Source organism: Schistocerca nitens, chromosome 4 (genome assembly GCF_023898315.1).
Source record: "Schistocerca nitens isolate TAMUIC-IGC-003100 chromosome 4, iqSchNite1.1, whole genome shotgun sequence".
Lineage (NCBI taxonomy): Eukaryota > Metazoa > Arthropoda > Insecta > Orthoptera > Acrididae > Schistocerca > Schistocerca nitens.
Window position 1 is genome coordinate 576793662 of NC_064617.1, and position 25625 is coordinate 576819286.

Genomic DNA, 25625 nt, shown 5'->3' on the forward strand with positions numbered 1-25625 from the left:
TAAAAGGGCAGTGCGATAGCGGAGATGAGACGACAATTAACATACTTTGAATGCGGAATGGTAGTTGGAGCTAGATGCATGGGACATTCGATTCCAGAAATCGTTAGGGAATTCAATATTCCGAAATCCACTGTGTCAAGTGTGCCCAGAATACCAGATTTCAGGCATTTCCTCTTACCACGGACAACGCAGTAGCCGACGGCCTTCATTTAACGACCGAGAGCAGATGCATTTGCTAACAGACAATCAATAGTGCATGAAATAACCACAGAAATCAATGTGGGATGTACAATGAACGTATCCATTAGGGTAAAGTGGTGAAATTTAGCGGTAATGGACTATGGCAGCAGGCGACCAATGCGAATGCCTTTGTTAACAGCACATCGCCATTCGTGGGCTCGTGACTATATCGGCTGGACACTAGCCGACTGGAAAATCGTGGTCTGGTCAGATGAGACCCGATTTCGGTTGGTAAGAGCTGGTGGTCGTATTCGAGTGTAGCGCAGACTCCGTAATAGTGTGTGCTGTGTTTACATGGAATGGACAGGGTCCTGGTTAAGTTCGGTTACTGGGATTGTTTTTCTGTTGCTTAAGACGACTCGCCTACTTGGATACCTTTTACAACCATTCATGGATTTCATGATCCGAATCAAAGATGGAATTTTTGTGGATGACATGTCACCAGGCCACAGTTGTTCACGATTGGTTTGATGGACATTCTGGACATTTCGAGCCTTTAGGCACTCCAGGTTGCCCGATATGAATACCATGAAACGTCTATGGAAACGAGACGTCATTTCTTGCACAAAATCCTGCAACGGCTGCACTTTCGCAATTATGGATGCCTATAGAGGCATAATGGCTCAATATTTCTGGAGGTGGCGTCCAACGAGTTGTTGAGTCCATGCCAAGTCGAGTTACTGCTCTACGCCAGGCATTAGCAGGTACTAGGGACAGAGAGCTGGCTGAAACCAGAACATCAACGAATTTCTGAAACCCGATTGGAGTGTGTATCAGAAAGACTGTCGAAAGCTGGCTGTGGAAGCTTTTTTAGAGCCATAAAAATAAGATAAATTCTAGCGAGATTTGAACAGATTCCGAATGCGAGATAATTTGGACGAAGACAAGCGATAAAGGTGGATCAAAATGGCTTCATTGACCCCATGCCTCAGCAACAGTAGTGACGGAACAATTGAGGGGAAACGCAGAGAGCATTTCGTGTAAACTTTCTGTTCATGTTACAGTTTGAGGTGTTACAGTTTGAGGTGAAGATTTTATTCTGTCAGCTGCAGACTGGGAGACTCAAGTGATTATGACGCGTTCAGGGACAGAGAGTCGCGTGATATTGTTGAAAGTGCTTTATCCGAAAATTAAAAAATGGCTCTGAGCACTATGGGACTCAACTGCTGTGGTCATCAGTCCCCTAGAACTTAGAACTACTTAAACCTAACTAACCTAAGGGCATCACACACATCCATGCCCGAGGCAGGATTCGAACCTGCGACCGTAGCAGTCGCACGGTTCCGGACTCCGCACCCAGAACCGCGAGACCACCGCGGCCGGCCGAAAATTAACTTGAGCAGTTAATCTAGAACCGATTACTGAAGATAATATCCTAGAACTGCGAGTGAGAAACAGACCCAGACTTCTAAAAGCATCGTAGAACAGAAAATCGGTGCTCACAAGACCGTTTACAGCATCATTATACACGGCTGTATATAGGAATACAAACAAAGGCAGTAAGAGCTTTCTGCTTAACACGCGCGACAAGAAACAGGTTTCATATTATTACCTGAGCGGTCACCACGAAAATTTCAGACCCACCTCTAACAATGTTGCGTATCGGTGGATGAATCTCAAGAGCTTTGTGCAATACGCGTTAGGCAGTTATGTGCCAAGCAAAGTTGTGAGACCCGCTGTCCTTCGACAGCCACGTTAGCAAACGGTTAACATTTGAAACTTGCTTCGAAAGCAAAGAGAGATTCACTGACAATTTAAACGTAACCGAAGCCTCAGAAACAAACAAGATTTAAAGAAAACCAAAAATAGCGCAAGAAGCGTCATGAATGAAGCGTTCAACGAATTCGAAAGTACAATTCTGTCTACAGCTTGCCAGAAAATCCTATGAATATTTGGTCTTATGTTAAATCCAAGAAGACACAGAAAGAGCCGAAATACTGGATTGTAGTGCCTGGTTTAAATCGTCGCGCGAAATACAAAATCACTGATATCGAAAAAAGTGGCTGCCTGATACAAATGCAACTAAAATCGCTGAACCAATTGAAGACCACTGGACCTGGGTCCGGGTGGCATACCAGTACATTTCTAGACGGAGTATGCGAAAGAACTTGTCCCTCTTCTGTCAGCATTGTACTGTAGAGCTCTGGATCTCTGGAGAAACGAAGTGTTCCTGGCGATTGGAAAAAAGCGGGAATCATTCCCGTTCTGAAGAAGGGTCGTCGCACTGATGCAATTTTAAAACGCTGGAAGGTGTTTTACGTTTGTTTATTATTACATTTCTGGATATCTAAAATTTTCTCCCTAGGAACAACCAAGGTTTCCGAAAACAACAATCGTGTGAAAAACAGCTCACAGTTCCTTCGCGAGACCCAAAAAGCAGTAGATACAGGCGCCCTGGTGAATACCGTGTTCTTCTACTTCCGGAAGGCATTCGATACAAATCCGCACTGCTACGTAACGAGAAAAAAATACGAGCGTCCGGCAAGTAAGACCAACAGGATGACTGGACTGAAGAGTAATCAGAACACAGCATGTCGTTCTGAACGGAGTCCTCCGACGTAAAGGTAACGTCTGGCGTGCCCCAGGGAAGTGTTGCAGGGCCGTTACTTTTCACAATATATAAATAAATGACTTAGTAGCTGACGTTGGAAGTTCCATGAGGCTTTTCACGGAATGACGGTGTTGTGTACAGAGTAGTTGTCACGCAAGAAAATCAGAGTGAAACGCAGGAAGAGCTGCAGAGGATTGTCGCTTGGTGCAGGGAATGGCAATTGATCCTCAACACCAATAAATGTAACGTATTGCGAATACATTTACAAAAAGACCCTTTATCGTATGATTACGTAACTGTAGGACAATCAGTAGGAATAGGTTTTTTTTTTCATAAAATACCTAGAGTTTGTGTAGGAACAATATGAAATGGAACGGTCACCTAGAATTAATCGCGATTAAGGCAGATGGCAGACTGTGGTTCACTGTAAGAATCAAAAATGGTTCTAAATGGGTCAAATAAATTTTCTTTGTAATAAAGTGGTGAGGACAAATTTGTAGCTCTCAGCATATTCTGCTAACGTTTGGCTTTCTTAGAAGATGGCACAATGTCTATGGGGCCCCAGTGATGTAAAAATATGGCAATGCATTTATCTAAAGATAATGCGTCCGTTCATCTATTTATCAAGTATTTGAGTCTCATATTCCGTAGACATTCGTTCCTGATTAAGCTGCAAGTAAAACTCTGATAAAGCTGTTGTTTTACGGATTAGATTACTTATAAATAAGTTTCCCTAACAGCTTATCTTGCATACTTATGCATTCAAAGCTCAGATGATGAGGGTACACTAAAAGGTGGCACTGAATTTTGCAAAGAGATTGTTATATTGCTAGAGAAGGCCGAAATGCACTCTATAAGCTCACGCAGGATGGCGTGAGGTCTGAAACAGGATACGTAATGAATGCTATAAAGAAAAGTACGTAGCTTCTGGAATACTTAACTTTAATCCATCATTTGTATACATCGTTCTTGATGAGACAACTCATCTTGACAACTTATCTTGACAACTCATCTTGACAACTTATCTTGAGATAACTATCAATTGCTATGGCGCCTTGCTAGGTCGTAGCCATTGACTTAGCTGAAGGCTATTCTAACTATCTGCTCTGCAAATGAGCGAGGCTTCGTCAGTGTGCATCGCTAGCTAAGTCGTCCGTACAACTGGGGCGAGTGCTAGTCCGTCTCTCGAGACCTGTCGTGTGGTGGCGCTCGGTCTGCGATCACTGACAGTGGCGACACGCGGGTCCGACATGTACTAATGGACCGCGGCCGATTTAAAGCTACCACCTAGCAAGTGTGGTGTCTGGCGGTGACACCACAGAGATCTACTTACTTCAGTTAGTTTGCCTGGAGTAATCTCTCCAGAGGGGAAGTAGAAGCCGTTGATTTTCTCCGTTATAAAGTCCGCTTGCGGCGACGCGTCGTAAGATAACACTAAAGGAAACAACCTCTTCCTCTCCTGCAGCAACTCTTGCTTCATTGTGTCGTTTCCGACTATAGCTGAAACATAGAACAAGAGATAATATAATTAAGATAAAAATATTAATTTAATTCCTAACTTATTTCCTAAAGGAAAATTTAATATTATTCCAGGACGAATGATACGGATAACTGAAGCACGATATTAAATTTCGTTGGGGTTCAGAGCATGTAGTCATCCCAGACGATTATAGTAGTTATGGTGCTGCATGTAAATAATATAAAAGAGTATGTTAGCAATTTGAAATTAAGATCACGAAACAGTAACAGAGGTTTTTGTAAAATTATTTATGGCTAGCTAGAGACACGGAATGGAAAGGAACTTTAAAAATAACAGTAATAATAATAATAGGAAAGTAATCACCCTCCTTCAGAACACTTTACGTAAAAATAGTACATATGAAATATCACTTCGGAAACTAAGACAAAACTAAATTTGCAATTATTTCTCCTCCATAAAAGAGTTCGAGTATTTTTGAAATGTTGAAAGAACAAAACCATGAACCAGTGGTCAGACCACACGCAGAAATAACTGATAGGCCAAGCCAATCTTTTGGTAGCACGGAACAATGGAGATCGTGATGTTTGTGTTAGCTTTATTAAAACAGATAAAATAATATTAAACTACGGGAATCTTCCCGTCACATTGAATTTAACAGTTACAGGGTGACATATATGCACTGACCACCCTCTCAGTGAATCGAAGCGGTGCTGTGCTCAAGATGTTTGCACGACTCTTCATTCTTTCTTTCATTATCATTTTCTAGAGATACCACAGTTAAAGAGTTTGTGCAGTGGATAAAGACGTAAAATAACAAAGTGAATCATAGGTTTGAAATTCCATTAATAATCAACTACTGCCTGCAAACTACATGTGCTGATTGAATGAAATGTAAGATTTTACAGTTAACAAGAGAGCCTATACAGTTTTTAATACGATTATTTGTCGAAGAAGTGGCTAGTAAGATGTGTATTCAGTTATCTTCCAAATATCTACGTATTCTTGATTTCCTGCTTTATGCCAGGCGGGGACTAGTCGAAGACCTTCACTTTAGAATAAGGAACACTATTCCGAATTCAAAAATGCAACGTTCACGTGAAATTTATTTTCTGTTTTATTTTGGTACAGTCAATTACAGTTTAACTACAAAAGATATTCTTTATTTACTATAAACAGCTGTATGGAGCTAATATACTGCAAAATTTGTCTGAGAAAACCAAGATATTTCAGAGCTCTACAGAATGCGCCTATATATATATATATATATATATATATATATATATATATACACACATATATAGGCGGAATATATATATATATATAAACTTCTTTTGCTCGCTTCTGCCGACTGCAAGCTTTAGTTAGCAGCGTTGTTCTAAAAGGCAAAAGGAAGCGGAAGTTTGCAAATTACTCCAGCACTCCTGTATTTGAGAATACATAAATCAAACTGCCGATTTGGTCTTATGAATTAGTTTCCTATCAGTTGATTGCATTTTAAAGTGGTCCCTTGCTGGATCGTAGGGAGTATCATTTAACGTGTTCGTCCGCTAATATCAATTAACAGAACCAACAAGTCATTCGTGTTTGTTAGAAACTGCATAATATCAGTCTTTGTAAGACAATGAAAAACCGTTTTACAAAGAAATCTAATGTACGCCACTCAGCAACTCAGCTAGTTTATTAGCGGACATACAAGACAGAGTGGGCGTAAGATCAAAGTCACTGATGAAGACATCCGGTGTCAGGTCACAAACTTGGGTGACTTATAATCAAAGTCAAGTCCCCCAACTGTCCCTTTCCATGGGGAACCAGGGAAACATCAGCACGTGAATGTGATACATTCAAGGTAATCTAGGGGAACCCCCACCCCTTCCATCCCCTCTCTCCCATCACCCCCCCCCCCTCTCTTCTTGACCATCGAGGTTCAAGCACCTGTCCCCATCTTCATCTTTCACAACTGGGGCACTTCAGTGGGTGGCTTTGCTCTGGGATTAGGCAGCATGAGGAGGGAATCAGAATGTGTCTCTTTGTTAAAGAAAATTAATGTTATTACATTAAGTCACTCACTTGAGGTTTGTTTGTTAATAACAAATCAAATTTACGAGATATTTGTCATTCGAGGCACCAGCAGAGACCATTCCAAGGCAGATACATAAATACTCATTTTTGCACAATTTTACCTATTTTTCTACATTTTTGGAATTTTACTTTTTTACACAAAAAATTTTCCTTGTTTTTTCACATTTTTGTATTTTTCCACAAGTGTATACAATTACATGAGATCCATCCCACTGCTCTCTACGTCACGACAACATCGCACTGCGTCATGGAGATACCATGCCACAACACAGCAATGTTGCCTCAACATCGCATTGGCGTTATTATGCTCACAGCCAGTCACAGTGCAGCAGCATATGCCAGAAAATATTTTATTTGTTTATCATTGTTAAGACACCATTTCATTACTAACGTGTGTGTGTGTGTGTGACATCATACTGCACGTGTTACAAAAGAACACGTCTCCCTACTGGTAGAAATAATGACGTCACTACATATTGATGACGTCAAGTGCGCAGCTCGTGGTCTAGCGGTAGCGTTCTCGCTTCCTGCGCACGGGATCCCGGCGGGGTCAGGGATTTTCTCTACCTCGTGATGACTGGGTGTTGTGTGTTCATCATCATTTCATCATCATTGACTCACAAGTCGCCGAAGTGGCGTCAACGAAAAAGGACTTGCAATACGGCGCCCGAACTTCCCCGCATGGGGCCTCCTGGCCAACAATGCCATACGATCACTTCATTTCACGATGGCGTTAAATCAAATTCTATACTCGCTGCAGTTTAACCTATTTTCAACGGAAGATACTGTGAAAAGTGCCAAGAAAATTTGCTTGCCCTTTTCATTTAATATTAGATCGATTCTGCAATTAGAGGTTGATAATGGTTGTGATTTCACTGGCAATATTTTTATTAAGACACATCGGATCACATTGACAGTTCCTTCTGAGCTCTATGTAGCTTTACTTCCTTTAGTTTAACAAGGTGATGGACTCACTTGCTTTTCTGATTGATTTTTATGTGCATGGGATAGCACAGCACATTGGATCTGGGACGTCACAGGCGGACAATGTTGGACTGTTGTGTTTGGCATTTTCCGCTATTGGCAGGCCGGCACTCTTTGTCAGGAAAGCATAGCAGGGCATAAGCATCAACTAAAATTATAGGAGTCGGTAGTTCGGAACGAACGTGAGCACATTAAAGGGATCCGTGCATAGCAGTGAAGGAGGGCGCACCGTAAGAGTTGCTCGGTAGTCGTGGCGAAGAGCGCATCGTAGCAGACGACCAGGGACAGGAGTAGTGGCAACAGCAAAACGCACTCATCCAGAACCAGAGAGCCATTCGCCTGATGGCGGAATTCACTGTAGCAGTCGGGTAAATAATTCACAGTAAGTGTTAACAATAGATCTGGCGTGGTAGGGCATTCTTAGTCGACCCTTCCGGAATTGTCTACGATCACCTACCTCAGGTCCAGAATTCCAGTATTCTGTGTTGAGCGTCTTAATTTGCCAGCAGGTTTATCTTAGTTTTCTTTGTCAGGGTAACTTTTCACATGCAGGTGACTTCGCAGCGGTATGTATGAGAAGTACCACAGTGCAATAGATAAACCCTGTTAAGCCAATACTACACTACTAGATTGTGTGATGCCATAGTCTATGTTTTAAAACGAGTGCATTGTTGGAAATTATGATGTCACTGTAATTTTATGACATTATAGCAAAATTCTGAGGTTTACCATTATCCAAGCAAAGATACACACGGCTATAAAATACGCGCCAATGGGCTCCGATCGCGAAAACTGACGAGAGCAGTGTGCTGACCACATGCTGCTCCATATCCGCATCCAGTGACCCCTTCCGGTTGAGAAAGATACAGTCGGTCGGTACAGTTGGGTCCATTCGTAGTCTGTTCGGGAGGAGAGAGAGGGAGAGAGAGAGGTGACCGCCGGCCTAAGTTGCTGTGCGGTTCTAGGCGCTGCAGTCTGGAACCGCGAGACCGCTACAGTCGCAGGTTCGACTCCTGCCTCGGGCATGGATGTGTGTGATGTCCTTAGGTTAGTTAGGTTTAACTAGTTCTAAGTTCTAGGGGACTAATGACCTCAGAAGTTGAGTCCCATAGTGCTCAGAGCCACTTGAACCATTTAGAGAGGTGACCAATATCTCCTGCGAAAAGTGCGAAAAGTGCCACAGCTGTAGGGTAGACAACACTCTTTGACCCTGCGGCTGTCACCCGCGCTGACCTCTGGGCGACGAAGACGAAAGCTCAACATGTTTGTCCAACTCTACGCTAACCACTCACCCGCCATGAACCCCTCCCCCCCCCCCCCCACCAGGAATGGTGGAAAATATGCACAAGCGTCTCCGGTGCAAAAGCAGACACTACAGCAGAGCTATCCCACCCATGGCAAATAGATCCCAACACGTCGCCCGAAACATGTAAGCTACATTGCAGATAAACGCAGAGCACTCCGCTCCTCCTTTCCCTCTAGACCAATCGGAATCAAGTTTCCCCAACCATCGTGCTATCAAAATTAGTGCTTTGGGTGGGAAACGTCAGTCTCTGTCGGCCAGAGTTCCTAGTCAGAATGAGTGGTGTGTAACCTAGCAAATCACTATACAAACTATTGCAGTGTCAGTAAGTGTGGAACACTGCTAGGAAACTAGTAATTAGCCACGAAAACAAATCTGGGTTGGATCACTAACAACCATCGCTCTGTAACGGTAGTCTGGGGCTTACCTCAGTCTTGGGCGTGAGTGATGCAATGTTGAGCCACTCCCGTTTATACGTGGGCAGTAATGTGTAGCGATACGTACAATCCTGGAAGCACACCAACGACGGGTGAGATATGCCTGTGCTCCCAAGCAGAATAAAAAGACATGTAACACGAAATAAATTCTTGCAACTTTAGTTTGCTACATCACTACAAGACCTGTAAATAATCCAAACTATATACATGAGCAGTGCACAGAGTTCGATACCTGGCGCCCGGCGAATTGAGCGGTGCGACTGTTGACGTGCTCTGCTGGCTGCACTTGTTCTGACAGTTTCTCCCGGAGAATTTGGGAGTGATTCGGCGATGCCCACCGGTCGTGTCTCCTCCCGCACCAGACGATAGGAGCGCCTTCAGCACAGAATGTTGCCGGGCACCGAATCAACGCCTTTTTCGGGTTCTTTGGTCGAGAAAAAGAGTCCGGATTCGCTTCCTTACGTTCATGGTGAGCGTCATTTCTATGTTCTCTAGCGACTTATCTCCATTGTCTGCTGTTGGTTGTATTAGAAGCCGCTTGGCGCTGGCCTTTCACGTGCTTTTTTGTTTTGTTTTTTGTGGTGCTGCGCTCCCCCCATTTTTGTTTAAAGTGATTTTCAAAGGGTTTGCAGCACGAGCTCAGCTCTGTCCCGTGCGTAAATTGGCTTAGGCTTCGAGTAATTTTTTTGAAAATTTTGGGCGCCAATTTTAAATAAAGTACATACCGTTATTTGATGATTTACATTTAAGGCCTAGAGGCCTACGCCTAATTCTAAGCCACATATTTCCACTGCGTTAGCCTTTAGAAAAGAGATCCGCTTTATTTAGAGGAACTAACTTACGTTTCCTTTCCCCTTAGATACCACGACAGCCTTTGAGAAAAATGATGCTTAAATATAGCTGCCTTTGTGAAATTATATGTAAATTGCCCTAAAAACAATTCCATGGGGACAACTGACGTTCTTAAGAACCTCTTATTTGATCATTAAGCTAATAATAGGCCATTCGCGTATCTTGGGTTCTGGATGCTAGTTTGAGAGCAGCTTCTGCATTTGTTAAGATTGTGTTGATACTGGTTCTGCATTGAAGATACTAGTAATTTTCACTCTTGGCCGGTAGCAATTCCGCCTTTAAGTGTGTATTTAGCTCGAACAAATTAACATTAACTGGCATCACAGCGCGAGTTAACTTTCAGTGGTGCTTTAATATTAATATTAATTATTGGATTTCTTTTAGAGCCGTGGCACAGGCTTTGGTTTTATTAAAGCTGTTCACTACTTAAGAGAGCTTTGTTGTATATGTTGTAATGCACTACCTAGTCTCTCTCGGCTTGTTGCACCGTTGGGCTTGGTCCCTGTGCCTACGTGTGGAGTCCGCTGTGTCGTCTGCGGTTTTGTGCCCTGACCTGACGTGAGGCCACGCTATTACTTCGTTATAATTTTAATGATATGGTGTTCCTCGGCATGACTTTCAACGTAAATTATTAATAGGGTGTAGAAAAATTTCAGCTCCCAGTCACAATGAAAGATCATTTATTCGTCACACGACCGGTTTCGACCTTGTGCCCATCCTCATGTGTATCAGATAGGTAATTTGTAGCAACAGATGCATAACCATCCTCGTCTTCACATTCCTTGGGCTTTAACTCCAGTACTGTAAAATCATCTTATATCGTAGGGCCGCACAAATCCACCACTTTTTTGGGAGGGGTGCTCTTGTTACCGCAGGAACGTCTGAAAATCCGAAACCTAACTGATAAATATCTATCGATTAGATCGATCATGGTGGGTACGACTGCATATTGTTCCTGGCAGTCGATCCATTTTAACGATAGCAAGTTCTACGTTGTAGCAAAAAAATCATGTAGAATTACCTAACACTATTGTCAGTATCCCTGTTTGCAAGTCTGTGTAACCCATTATACCTTCTGTTTAGCTGGAATACCACAAAGGTCAATAGCAATTAATTTTTTTTTTTTTTTTTTTTTTTTTTTTGCTTCGGGAGATGCTGGTTTAGATCCCAAGTCAGTCAGTCTTGCTTACTTCGAAATGAGTATGAAAAAAAACTGGAAATCGTTTTAGCATAGCAATATGATCAGAATGACCACCTAGAGCAAATGCTTTTTACTGATGATGATTATTCATACCGGTAGCAAGAACCTTCTTGACACTTCTTGTCAACTGCTCTTTTGTCATACCTTATAAATGTGATTGATCTTGTAATCCGGTTATATTGTTTTGCGCATGCTGCGACATGGATACCCCAAGGCCTGTGATAGGGTGGATGTGATCATTTTCCCTGCATGCATTGTACTACTCAACACATCAAAATGCATGCTAATCGAGGAAATTCACTTTAAAGTCGCCCAGGTCCACTTATAACAGGAGTATAATCGATTATTTAAAAAAATAATTATACTGTATGACGGTAAAGTGTTAAGGCCCGTCCACATGCAACGATCTGTCTGCGCACATCACATCTGCGCAGACAGTTCGTTGCGTGTGGACAGAAGATTTGAACCAACCTGAGGTGTGTGCAAACCTGGAAGTAGGAGGTTTGAGCGAAACCTCTCAAATCTGTGGGTTCAAACAACATCTGCGCAGACAAGTTGGAGCGTGTGGACAGGAGATCGCCGCAAATCTGGCGCGAAACAGCTGTTTGCTCAGTCTAGTGTTTGTATTTGTGTGCACAGGGCATTAAAATGGTTGATACTCTTTAGTGCTCTCGAGAGTTTGTAAGTGAATTCATTGAAATATATAGAAACCACCCATGTTTGTGGAAGATTAAAAGTAAAGAATATAGTGACCGAGACAAAAAGACAGCCGCATACAATGCTGTAATTGAACAATTGCGGGCAGTTGACGCCTCGGCAAACAGAGAAACAGTAATAAAAAAATTCGTTGCGAACTGTTTACCGAAAAGAGTTATCCAAAGTTCAGAAATCTAGATCTGGTGTAGGAGTAGATCAAGTATACCAGCCAACGTTATGGTATTTTAATCTGCTTGGCCAGCCGTTCATGAGGAGAAATTGCCCTTCTCATACAAGTATTTTTTCTCATAATATGAGGGGTTACAAGCTTTTTGCTTCGGGAGACGCTGGTTCAAATCCCAAGTCGGTCTGTCTTACTGAAATAGTGGGACCTACTTTCCGTCTACCTGCCACAATTTCGGGAATAAAACACCTGAACGTTTCGCAACCTCCATTGTCTTGGCCACAGGAACCAGTGGAAGTATTGAACTGCAAGTTAAAGTAAGAAAGAACTGTCGGAACTTAGGATAAGTAATGTATAAGAAAAGGTAGTGATTAGAGCGACTATAGCCAACAGAGCGAGCCAGCAGGGAATCTTTCACTCTAGTTTAAGGTCACCTGATGAACAGGGTTTTGTTAAATGAGAGGGCAATGTAAGGCACTGGCCATATTTGCTCACAAATGCTCGAAACTGGAAGTGAATTGCACCAGCCTAAGCCGCAGGAAAAGTACCGGTGATATACTTTACAAAGTATAACGTATCCTTCGCAGAGTTTGAGACAAGTAGGCCTGGCAAATGTGGAAACAGTTGACACGGCAGTACCCAAGCGATAGATGCCGTACGCCTTTCTACACCGGCAGCCGCCGAGATGTATTGTATTGTGCTGCAAGGCACACTAAACCTCAAGCAAGTGCAGCTCGAAAGCGTATAAATATCTAGCCACTTTGTACTGAATCACTTCTGTTAGTATCACATCTCTATCACCACCTGGCTGTGTCAGGGCGGTCCACCATGAGACTGCAGGGCCTGGTGCCGCTGCCACAACGAGCCAGTACCAGCCCGGGGAAACAGCTCGCTGGCCACGACTCGGAGTCCGTGGATCACTGCCTTTCCGTCACCGGCCTGCCTCCTCCTGTACAGTGTGGAATGAATGAGCCGCATGATGATGCACGCCATGGCAGCCATGCCGTGCGTGCTCACAGCTGGAATCGCTGACCGGATGACGACGCTCTATGTCAGCCTTGCAGGGGCCGCTGAGTACGGCTGCCAAGCTGCTGCTTCCTGTTCTGAGCTGCGGTGGAGTGCCATAACAAAGCAATGGGATTTACACACCGTTTAATTGGTGTCCCACAACCCATCTCACCAGATCATTTACAGTATTTACAGCTTCTGTGTTCGGCAAAAGCTCCACCTCTCCAGATGTTTTTCTGGTGCTCTGCTGTTTATTGAGGCTGTGCCTATTGTCTGGTTGTTATGTCCCACTGTCTACATTTACTACGCCGTTGTGGGCGGCAGAGTACCGTAGCGATATTCGGTGTTTCATTCGTACTCCAGTCGACTCCGCTGGTATTTGGCTCCTTACAGCTAAATTGGAAAGGTGTGCAGAGACTCCAATGGTATTTGTCTCTTGACAGCTCAGTTGGACAGGTGTGCAGAAATAATTGTAAGTACATTTCCTGTTACAATAAATAAAGTGCATTTCCCTCTCTAACATTTGTGGCGGTAAATTGTTCACAGTGTACTAGTTAGCAATTCAGAGACAACTTCTACTTGGTTAGCGTTGTTGCAGTGGATTATTTAATCATTCAAATAAACACTTTTATTACAATTTGGAAATGTCTGCCGGGAACAATAGGCAGTCGTAATGGTACGCACCAAGATCGATCTAATCTGTAGCTGTTTATCAGTTACATAACAAATTCGGACTTACAGACTTTCCTGCAGTAACTAGAGGATCGCTACGAAAGAGAATCATTGACATGTGCGACCATAAGATGTAAGATGACTTTCACAAGAAGTGTAAAGACCTTTCTGTTACACAATAAAGTATGTACTTCAAACTGGATACAATGCGTTTCTCAGTGTTTAACCACATTGATCGATCTATCCTATAATTATTTATCAACTGCATACAGCTTTTTGGCGAATGATTCGAATTTTTAGGTGGTTTCGTGATGGATGGACAACAAACAACCATTTATAAATCATAAACGTAATTATTCTCATGAGGGGATGTGGATGATCTAGTGATTCTCATCGTATGTTGGTAGAGAAATCTGCTGGGACAGAAAAATTAAAGTAGTTTATTGATGAAATTGAAGTTTAATTGGGAGATTACAGACTAATGCAAACAACTATATCGCTAGCCTTTAAACCGTCATGTTCATCACATTGCTTCATGCATGCATTATTCACGTGTGTGTATTACAAGTTGATCCCGCCACTTCAGCTCATGACTCCTAAAAATAATAAGAAATAACACGTGTAATATGGTTGATTGGTGTGTGATGTTTTCCGTTTGGGTGTGTGTTAGGCGCTTCTCTAATGCTATGAGGCCGTGCTGGATATCAATGTCTCCAAATTTTTTATTTGAAAACTCTTAAGGCTGCCGGGATGCTTTAGAAATGTAGTGCTACAGAAGAATGCTGAAGATTAGATGGGTAGATCACAGAACTAATGACGAGGTATTGAATAGAATTGAGAAGAAGTTTGTGGCACAACTACACTAGAAGAAGGGATCGGTTGGTAGGACATGTTCTGAGGCATCAAGGGATCACCAATTTAGTACTGGAGGGGAGCGTGGAGGGTAAAAATCGTAGAGGGAGACCAAAGATGAATACACTAAGCAGATTCAGAAGGATGTAGGTTGCAGTAGGTACTGGGAGATGAAGAAGCTTGCACATGATAGAGTAGCATAGAGAGCTGCATCAAACCAGTCTCTGGACTGAAGACCACAACAACAACAACGCTTTTTACGTAAAACAAACTTTATTAACAATCCACATCTTTATTCTCTGGGTACACGTACCTTTCTGTATTTCTCAACGTAGCTATCCTGGCAACGAACACATTTTTCCCAACGAAAGACCCGTTTGTTGATGTCACCACAGTAGAATGTTCGACGGCGACACAGTCCCGCCTCTGCTTGCAGCGCATCATCACTATCAAAGCGAAGTCCTCGAAGATGTTCAAAGAAATGGAAATCGGATGGAGCCAGGTCGGGACTGCATGGAAGATGATCCATAACAATGAACCAAAGGCGTCGATATGTTACAGATGTCACTGGGCTCTTGTGTGGCCTGTCATTGTCATGTGTGGACGAACACTTCGAATTCAAAACTCGATTGCAGCACGCTGTATCTCACTCACCGACATAGTTTCACTATACACCGCCGTGTTACACCCGGCAATTCTGTGCCTTCTAGCTGCAGAGGGCTGCAAATACGTAGATATGAAAAATAAAATTGTAATATGATAATAGGTTTTGTTTTGTTTAAAAAGCACGAGAGTTTTTACATAAATAATTCAGAGATATTACTTTTGAGCACACCCTTTGACAACACATAACATTATATCTGAAAGTCTGTCACATCTCCATAGTGTCATGCTAATGTCAATATTTTGTCATAAGATATCCAACATTTTCCATTATGATGAATCAAATATACAATTATTTCTCGCTTTCGTACCACGATTCTGGGTTTGATCCTACAGATTTGTTGACGTTTATTACATAAAAAGAAGCTAAAGGAAAAAAATAGAAAATTTGTTCGTGAGCCTGAGGCCCACACTAGGTTGCAGTAATAGATGTGGTATATTACTGGGCCTGACGTGATCAACTTATAATACATACACGAAGTTGCACGATCAGCATGGCGGTTTGCAAGGTTAGGGGTACAGCTGCATGCATTAACCTGTAATCTTACAACTCAGGTTCCATACTATCCTACAACTCCTTAAATTTTGGTCTCGCAATGGATTTCTCTTCCACCATACGATGAGACTCTCGAAAGCATTCAGATCCCCTCTTGAGAATAATTACGCTTATAATTAATAGACGTGGTACACTATTGTCTTCCGTAAATAAATTACCTAGCAGAGTGTTTGCAAGCTATAAGAGGAAATCATAACATGCAAGGATTATACATAATTTCTAAATGAAATCTTGCATTCACCATCTTAGAAGAGATCGAAAAGATAGACTTAATAACATCCTATCTACATACTTCACCTCTTCGCAGCATCACACTCTGAATTTGTCTCCGATATTACACGATTTATGCTTCATCTTCAGTGATGGTGTCATAGACGTGTTGGAGCTCTAATGATATATGAGAACCACGAGAGAGGAGCATTCGTGGTGAAATCTTAACATAGGACACTTTACACCTAATAATGAGTACACGTTGAAATATACACTCCTGGAAATTGAAATAAGAACACCGTGAATTCATTGTCCCAGGAAGGGGAAACTTTATTGACACATTCCCGGGGTCAGATACATCACATGATCACACTGACAGAACCACAGGCACATAGACACAGGCAACAGAGCATGCACAATGTCGGCACTAGTACAGTGTATATCCACCTTTCGCAGCAATGCAGGCTGCTATTCTCCCATGGAGACGATCGTAGAGATGCTGGATGTAGTCCTGTGGAACGGCTTGCCATGCCATTTCCACCTGGCGCCTCAGTTGGACCAGCGTTCGTGCTGGACGTGCAGACCGCGTGAGACGACGCTTCATCCAGTCCCAAACATGCTCAATGGGGGACAGATCCGGAGATCTTTCTGGCCAGGGTAGTTGACTTACACCTTCTAGAGCACGTTGGGTGGCACGGGATACATGCGGACGTGCATTGTCCTGTTGGAACAGCAAGTTCCCTTGCCGGTCTAGGAATGGTAGAACGATGGGTTCGATGACGGTTTGGATGTACCGTGCACTATTCAGTGTCCCCTCGACGATCACCAGTGGTGTACGGCCAGTGTAGGAGATCGCTCCCCACACCATGATGCCGGGTGTTGGCCCTGTGTGCCTCGGTCGTATGCAGTCCTGATTGTGGCGCTCACCTGCACGGCGCCAAACACGCATACGACCATCATTGGCACCAAGGCAGAAGCGACTCTCATCGCTGAAGACGACACGTCTCCATTCGTCCCTCCATTCACGCCTGTCGCGACACCACTGGAGGCGGGCTGCACGATGTTGGGGCGTGAGCGGAAGACGGCCTAACGGTGTGCGGGACCGTAGCCCAGCTTCATGGAGACGGTTGCGAATGGTCCTCGCCGATACCCCAGGAGCAACAGTGTCCCTAATTTGCTGGGAAGTGGCGGTGCGGTCCCCTACGGCACTGCGTAGGATCCTACGGTCTTGGCGTGCATCCGTGCGTCGCTGCGGTCCGGTCCCAGGTCGACGGGCACGTGCACCTTCCGCCGACCACTGGCGACAACATCGATGTACTGTGGAGACCTCACGCCCCACGTGTTGAGCAATTCGGCGGTACGTCCACCCGGCCTCCCGCATGCCCACTATACGCCCTCGCTCAAAGTCCGTCAACTGCACATACGGTTCACGTCCACGCTGTCGCGGCATGCTACCAGTGTTAAAGACTGCGATGGAGCTCCGTATGCCACGGCAAACTGGCTGACACTGACGGCGGCGGTGCACAAATGCTGGGCAGCTAGCGCCATTCGACGGCCAACACCGCGGTTCCTGGTGTGTCCGCTGTGCCGTGCGTGTGATCATTGCTTGTACAGCCCTCTCGCAGTGTCCGGAACAAGTATGGTGGGTCTGACACACCGGTGTCAATGTGTTCCTTTTTCCATTTCCAGGAGTGTATTTGTTACCAAAATAATGTGTTTTGCTTGACATGTATTTTTTATAATAATACTGTATGGGTACATCTAGCAGCTCACAGCTGTGTAAATAATTTTAGTACTGTTTTAAGATTTCCTTCACACAGAGTTCAGTGATTGATTCAGAGAGAATGCATGCACCTCTATCGCAGTGCGTGGGGACCTCATTTTTCAGTTTTTCGTAGGACGATTTTGGCGGTCACTGAAAACTGTTATCCACACGTGGTGGTTCGTCTACAGACGTTTTATTTATGCAAAGAACACCATTCCATCAACAGCTGTATTCGTCTAAGCACACTGGAGAACTGTGGTGGTGGTGGAGGCAGCGTACACTAGAGGCAGTTGTAGGAATCAAGAAGAAGTGGTGATGATTATTCTGTTGTCAGGTATTTCCATGCCATTTATTCGGCAGTCATTGTGCTGTATTTTTCGTAAGTCCATTAGTGTTTTTGGAAGATTAATTGTTATTCGCATAGGACTTTTGAAGAATCAGCTTATCGACATCTGTGCACGTGTTCTGCAACTTTCTCTCAGGACGCGATTACCGTATAGCGAGAGAGGAGCCGACGTTGGTCAGTCGATGACTTCATACGTTGCTGCACTGTGGCCATTGGTCAGTCTTATTTGTTTGTGGGCGACGCTTTTATATGCTTTGGATTATTTACGATTCCTATACTTACATACATACATTAATCCTTGTTCCATAGATCACGAATACGAAATTTCGTAAATATGTGCAATGTGTCACTTTAACAGAAGTTTTCTTTACACAGAATAATTAATTAATTATTCAATTAATTTTTTATTTTTTGTTTATTTTTTATTTTTACAGTTACTACTTCATGTCTAAGAATTCATCTATTGACTAGAAGGGGTTGTCATTCAGAAATTCTTTTAATTTGTTTTTAAATATTGGTTGACTATCTGTCAGACTTTTAATACTATTTGGCATATGACCAAAGATTTTTGTGGCTGCAGAATTCACCTCTTTCTGTACCAAAGTGAGATTTAAACCTGAATAGTGAAGATAATCCTTTCTTCTAGCGTTGTAGCTATGCACTTCGCTGTTATTTTTAAATTGGGATGGGGTATTAATGACAAATTTCATAAGTGAATATATGTATTGCAAAGGTACTGAGAATATCCTGAGTTCCTTAAATAAATATCTGCAAGGTGATCTTGGGTGGGCTCCAGCTACTATTCTGATTATATGCTTTTGTGCAATGAATACTTTCTCTCTTAATGATGAATTGCCCCAAAATATGATGCCATCTGAAAGCAGTGAATGAAAATAGGTATAGTAAGCTAATTTACTGATATGTTTATCACCAAAATTTGCAATAACCGTAATCGCATAAGTTGCTGAACCTAACTGTTTCTGCAGATCATCGATGTGTTTCTTCCAATTCAATTTCTCATCAATGCACATACCCAGAAATTTTGAGTAGTCTGCCTTAGCAACAGACTTCTGTTCATAGTCTATATTTATCAATAGTGTCATGCCATTTACTGTATAGAATTTTATAAACTGTGTTTTCTCAAAATTTTGTGAGTGTTCATTTGCAGAGAACCACTTAGTTATTTTCTGAAAGACATTATTTACAATTTCCTGAGCCGATTCTTGCTTGCTGGGTGTGATTACTATACATGTACCATCAGTAAAAATAAATAGCCTTGCATCTTCCTGAATATAGAGAGTCAAGTCGTTACTGTATATTAAGAACAATAAGGGACCCAAGACTGAACCCTGTGGGACACTGTTCTTGATACCTCCCCAGTTAGAGGACTCTGCTGATTTTTGCAGACTATCTGTACTGTTAATTTCAACCTTCTGCATTCTTCCAGTTAAGTATGAATTAAACCATTTGTGCATTGTACCACAATACTTAAGCGTCTCTAGAAGAATTTCATGATTCACACAGTCAAACTCTTTGAAAGATCACAAAATATCCCAGTGGGTGATGTTCGGTTATTCAATGCTTTAATATTTGATCAATGAAAGCATATGTAGCATTTTTGTTGAAAAGCCTTTCTGAAAAACCAAATTGACATTTTGTTAGTACTTCATTTTTACAAATATGTGATACTAATTTTGAGTAGATTACTTTTACAAGAATTTTGGATAAAGTTGTCAGAAGTGAGACTGGGCCGTAGTTGTTAGCATTAGACCTATCCCCTATTTTATGCAATGGTTTAACAAAAGTATATTTCAGTCTATCTGGAAAAATGCCCTGTTTCAGTGAGCTACTACATATGTGGCTGAGAATCCTACTTATTTGTTGCGGACAAGCTTTTAGTACACTGTTGGAAATACCATCAGTTCTATGGAAGCTTTCACTTTTCAGTGAATTTATTATTTTCCTAATTTCAGTAGGAGAGGTGGGGTGAATTTCAGTTTTATCAAATTGTGTAGGTACTGCCTCTTCCATGTACTGCCTTGCATTTTCTAATGAATAGCTGGATCCTATTTTCTCTATAACAATTTAAAAATGATTATTAAAAATGTTTTCTACATTTGACTTCTTGTTAACAAACTTTTATTGAGTTTGATAGAAATACTCTCTGTTGTGCCGTTTCCCTTTTAAAAATGTTCTAAATTGTTTTAATTTTATTATCAGATGTGCTAATCTCAGACATAATGCACATATTTCTGGACTTCTTAATAACTCTTATTAATACAGTGCAGTAGTTTTTATAATGTTTCACTGTTTCGGGATCATTACTCCTCCTAGCTATAAGATATATTTCTGTTTTCTCTTTACAAGATATTTTTATCCCTTTATTAAGCCATGGCCTTTTTGTGGTTCCTTACAATTATATTTCACTGTTTTCTTAGGGAAACTGTTTTCAGATACACTCACAAAGGTATCATGAGACAGGTTGAATTTTAAATTAGCATCATGTTCTCTGTACACCTCATCCCAGTCTAACTGTTGCAAGCTTTCCCTAAAATTTTGAATTGTTAAATCGTTAAATGGTCGCAATACTTTGTAGGACTATTTTGCATTATTATATGAAGCTAAGTCATATACTGTAACTAGCTCTGCATCATTATAGACCATCCTTAACAGGAAAAGGTTTTAATTGATAAAAATTTATCTTGGTCTATGAAAGCATTATCTATCAATGTGCTGTTTTCCTGTATCATCCGAGTAGAAAAATCAATAATTGTTGTAAAATTGAAAGAACCTAGTAATACTTCAAGGTCAAGCTTTCTGTTGGACATCTACATTGAAATCTCCACAAACAATAACTTGCTTTCCTCTGTCTGATAGATAGCAAACAAAAGACTCCAAGTTTTTCAAAAATAGTTGAAAATTTCCCAATGGTGACTTATATATGGCAACAATTATAAATGTGCCATTATTTAGATTAAGCTCACATGCACATGCTTCTACATGTTGCTCTTCATAAAATTTTTTAGTTTTGAAATTTTTCACATTATGACAGATTTTAACATAAATAGCAACTCCTCCTGTCTCCATCGTGTCTCTACTTACATGTGCTGAAAGCTTATATCCACCTACATTTACCATTTCCATACCTGTGACTATGTAATGTTCAAACAGGCATAGTACATCTATTCCACCCTGAGTCTCTAAATCTTCCAAACAAACAAGAAGCTCATCTACTTTGTTTCTTAATCCCCTTATATTCTGATGCAGTATACTAACATTATTTTTCGCTGTGCTTTTATGTCACTCTCGTGACATACTAACTTTACATTTCACTGTACTGTCATGAGAATCTTGTGATATTGTAACATCTCTAGCGCCTGCCTGTCTGAACTTCTCATTAAGTTTAATTACAATTAATGTTGGAAGATTGGATATTGATCTTAGCTTAAAAAAGCAATCCCATGAGTTTCAGTGCCCCCCACCCCCTTAAAGATTTTGCTATCATCCCAGTCAGTTTATCCGTCCCTTTCCTATTGAGATGCAGGCCATGTCTTGTGAAGTCACACTTACTAATACCATCAACAGGAACCAAACCTATGCCTGACAAAGTAGCTGCCTGAAGCAGCTGATCTAGCTCCATACTGGCCCTCCTGACAGAGCTGTTCAATGGGGGCCGATCATACCACATGAAAGCAGGAACCAAGCCAACATTTATATGGTTCGTTGCAGATGCTATTTACACCCAGTCACACTCAATGTTGTAGCCCTCGTACCTGTCAATACTGTTTCCTGCTCCACCCACTACCACAACATGATCCTGCTTTGTAAAACCCTTGCACAATTATCCTACATCCTCTATCACTTATCTAAGACATGCACTGTGCTTGAAAATGCTTGTGATCTGGTACCTGTCTCCTAATTTTTCCTACAACATCTGGCCCACACCTCTTCCATGGCTACTACCTAACAACAGCACTTTCCTCCTACTTTCTACTTTTTTTTGCAACAGTTGGTTTCCTAGTGAAAGTATGTTGAGGACTGACTACACTTACATCTACTTGGGCCTCTTCCTTAGTTGACTGAGGTAGCAAGGCAAATTTGTTTGTGTCAATGATGAAAATGTCAGATACTGTTCTCTTTCGGTGTCCCCTGTTCCTTGCTCTCAGTTCCCACCTGTCTTCACCCTTCTCCCCCTTTAACCTCATCAGTTCCTCTCTAGCACTACCCAGTTCCGATCCAGTTCTACTTCCCCGATTCCCAAGCCACTACATTCACCCCAATGTAACCATCTTCGACAACAGCTGCTATAATGACGTCACCGTGTATTCTGCTACAGTTCATATCGTATTATAGCAGGATACACAGATTTTCCTTCTGCCTGGGACCTCTGACTGTTTGAAAGACTGACGGCGGCGTGATAGGATGTGTCTGTCATGGCTGGGATGGCTCCTAGCGTACCTGCTTTAGTAACAGTGGTTGCTTTTTGATTACACATATATTTTGCAAATTTCTCCACCAATCATGGTGGGACGATGCGTGGGTGGCTAGTGTAGTGTTGGGCAAACTTGTGGGGCTCTCTTGTTGGCGGTCCGGGGGTCGACAGCTGCGGCCGTGGCAAGGATTGTGCTCTTTCTTATAATCACGACTCTTTTCGCTGGACATATTGGTCACCTCTCTAGGTCCTTATTTCGCAGCGCTGTGCTTTTTCTTATAAACATAGTATTTGTTGATGGGAATTGGTAAACCTCAGAATTTTGCTATAATGCCATAAATTTACTATAATATCATTACCTGAAACAATGTGCTCGCTTTAACACACAAATTATGACATCAAACGATCTAGTAATGTAGTGTTGGTTTAGCAGGGATTTATCTACGGGTATCACAGTGTGTCATTTCCTATGTATTTAGTACCTTTGGTTGAAAATTGCTAAAACTGTATTTACTGTGATGTCATTAATATGTCGTGACACCGTTATTTTTAACAATAGCGGAAGCGTGTTCATTTCCAACACATACACCTTGACGTCGAAGAGCTATTGTTAGTATGATCCATTTACGTCCTTAAGGCAAACTGCATAAGGAATAATGATAATGATAAATGCAGGTTGAAATGGCACAAGGAGCGGCTATATGCAACGATTTAATCATGCCATGCTCATTTGGAAATGAAAATTTACGGTTTTTTTTTTTTAATTTTACTAGTCACATTTCGTGTGTCCTATCTTTACGTTCCCATGGAAACAACAGAATGAAAGTGTGATTGTTTTTGGGCTGCTGAACCTGTAGAACTAACCAAAGATGAGTAGCGGGCTGTGGTCTTGCATAGAGTAGCTATTAGATAAGGCTGTGCAAAGAGAGTAGCAGAGGTTTCACATGGCGTCGACAGCTTTACAGGGCGTCCGGGCGCTCAGCCAACGGTAGCCCTCGTCCTCGCAGTACTTCAACAGGGGAGAACGTTGGTCATTGGGATCACCATCTTAGACAGTGTGCAGAAGGAGGCCGCAGAGAGCAGATATGCTCACGTTGGTGTCGGAGTATGGTAAGATAATGTGGTAAAGACATGTGTTACAGCATTGTATGTCCGGGACAAAATATAATTTTTAAAGTTAGTATAGACAAGGTGTAACCTCCCAGCAGATGAAAATAAAAATGTTAAATAATAAATGAAAATGGTGCCAAGCGTAAACTCCCCACACAAAAAAATTAATGAATGAAAATTGTCCATGAACCACACAATAATATTGATTAAATAATGAACCATGAACGAAATGTAACCTCCCAACAGAAATAATAATATCTGGTAAATTTTATAAGGACAGCAGCGCTGACCTTCGGCCCTGTATTCTGAAATAAAACAAGCAAAAATTCTTACCTCAATAAAAACTGCAATTATATATCTGCTCTTATGTATACATTCTTTGACACAGCTTCGTGCAATGCTGGCCTATATATATATATATATATATATATATATATATATATATATATATATATATATATATATATATATATAATTCTTGGAAGCAATGATAATGCATTGGAAAAATTCTTTAAATTGAAATGAATACTTTTCTTTAAAAGAGTTACTTTATAAAAAATTATTAATTATGCGCAAGGCTGCTTCTTTACCTTCTACACCAATACTCATCCTCCAGAGTCCTGACCAGAGTCGCGAGCAGAGCACACTGCCGACACATGCCGACTCCCGCAGACTACTACCGTCCACTCGCTACCAAAGCCGACCGACTATTACTGTATCCGACTGACTACAACTGCAGACTCGCGCAGACTAGCGCAGACTCGCGACAAATCTACGCTGAAAATTGTGCTCATATGAATTGAAATAGTGTGTTTTCTGTACGTTGTTATTTCCTTGTTGCTGTGCGTTACTATTTGTTGGAGCTGATGCTATACGTGTACGTGGCGAAACATTAAAGCTTGGTTGACCTTGTAGACTGCATTGTTGGTTAGGTATGCTAACCGGTTGGTTTTGTTGCTGTTGTTGGGAAAAACCTCTATTGTTACCAAAATGTGGTTCCTGTTGCTGATAATTTTGACGATACTGATAATTAAAATTTTGTCTGTTATTAAAGTTCTGGTAGTTTTCGTTCCTGAAGCGTCTATTGGCTTTGCTATTGAAATGGCGTGGCTGATCGTAATTGCTGTATGTTTGTTGACCTTGGTTATTATATGAAAAATTTTTGTTTATAAAGGAATAATCCAATTGTTGCACTTCCAAAAGCTGTAACATATCTCTGAATGCCGAAATATTTTCTTTTTGCTGACCCGTTAAAAGTGACACTCTTAATGACCGTGGTAATTTAGAAACACATAATTGAATAAGTGCAGATTCACTTTATGGATCACTTAAGTACTGGTTTTGTTGGACCATGTGTTCAAAAAATTGTGTGACACTGGGAAAATTTGAGTTCTCATAATTCGGTAAACTAATTAGTTGATCTTTAATTCCGCGCTGTGTCGTCTTCGACCACTATGCTGACAGAAAAGCATTCTGAAATTCTTCTACCGAGTAGCATTGTCTCGCGATCGGTCTCATACGAGTTGCTGGTTCGCCTTCCAAAAAACTGGAAATAAATTCAAGTTTATGTGTTACGGGCCAAGTCGGTGGAAATGGAAAGCTAAATTGTTGTATCCAATCCAAGGGGTGAATCTATGTTCTGTCATTTTTAAACACTTTAAATTTTCTCACTGATAGAAAATGTTTGTAATCAAAATTATCGTCTCGGTATGTCTGTCACTCTTTCTTTCACAGATCATAGGCAATTTTTTTTTTGCTCTTTGTTGTATTTGTGTTTGTTGCATTTTGCATTGTCTTTGTTTCATTTGTGAATAACTCTGATTTGAGTAAAAATGCCGCGAAAAACTGTTAACACTACATCGGGATGTACAATGAGTGAAATGTTGTTGTTGTTACACTGCGAGGTGCCGGGGCTAGTAGTGTATTTATCACTAAATTCTACTAGAATCCACATGTGTAAATCATGCTCTAAGCCCCCCCTATTCTAACTCCGACTTTTGCTGT

The 25625-nt window shown here is 41.6% G+C and overlaps 1 protein-coding gene across 1 annotated transcript in view; it reads right to left on the bottom strand.

Moving 5' to 3' along the window:
* LOC126251318 (fatty acyl-CoA hydrolase precursor, medium chain-like) overlaps positions 1–25625 on the bottom strand; it is a 177353-nt gene that overhangs the window by 44536 nt on the left and 107192 nt on the right. Inside the window, exon 7 of the mRNA XM_049951647.1 lies at positions 4125–4291. Coding sequence (XP_049807604.1) covers positions 4125–4291 — 167 coding nt within the window. The remainder of the gene's footprint in view (positions 1–4124; positions 4292–25625) is intronic.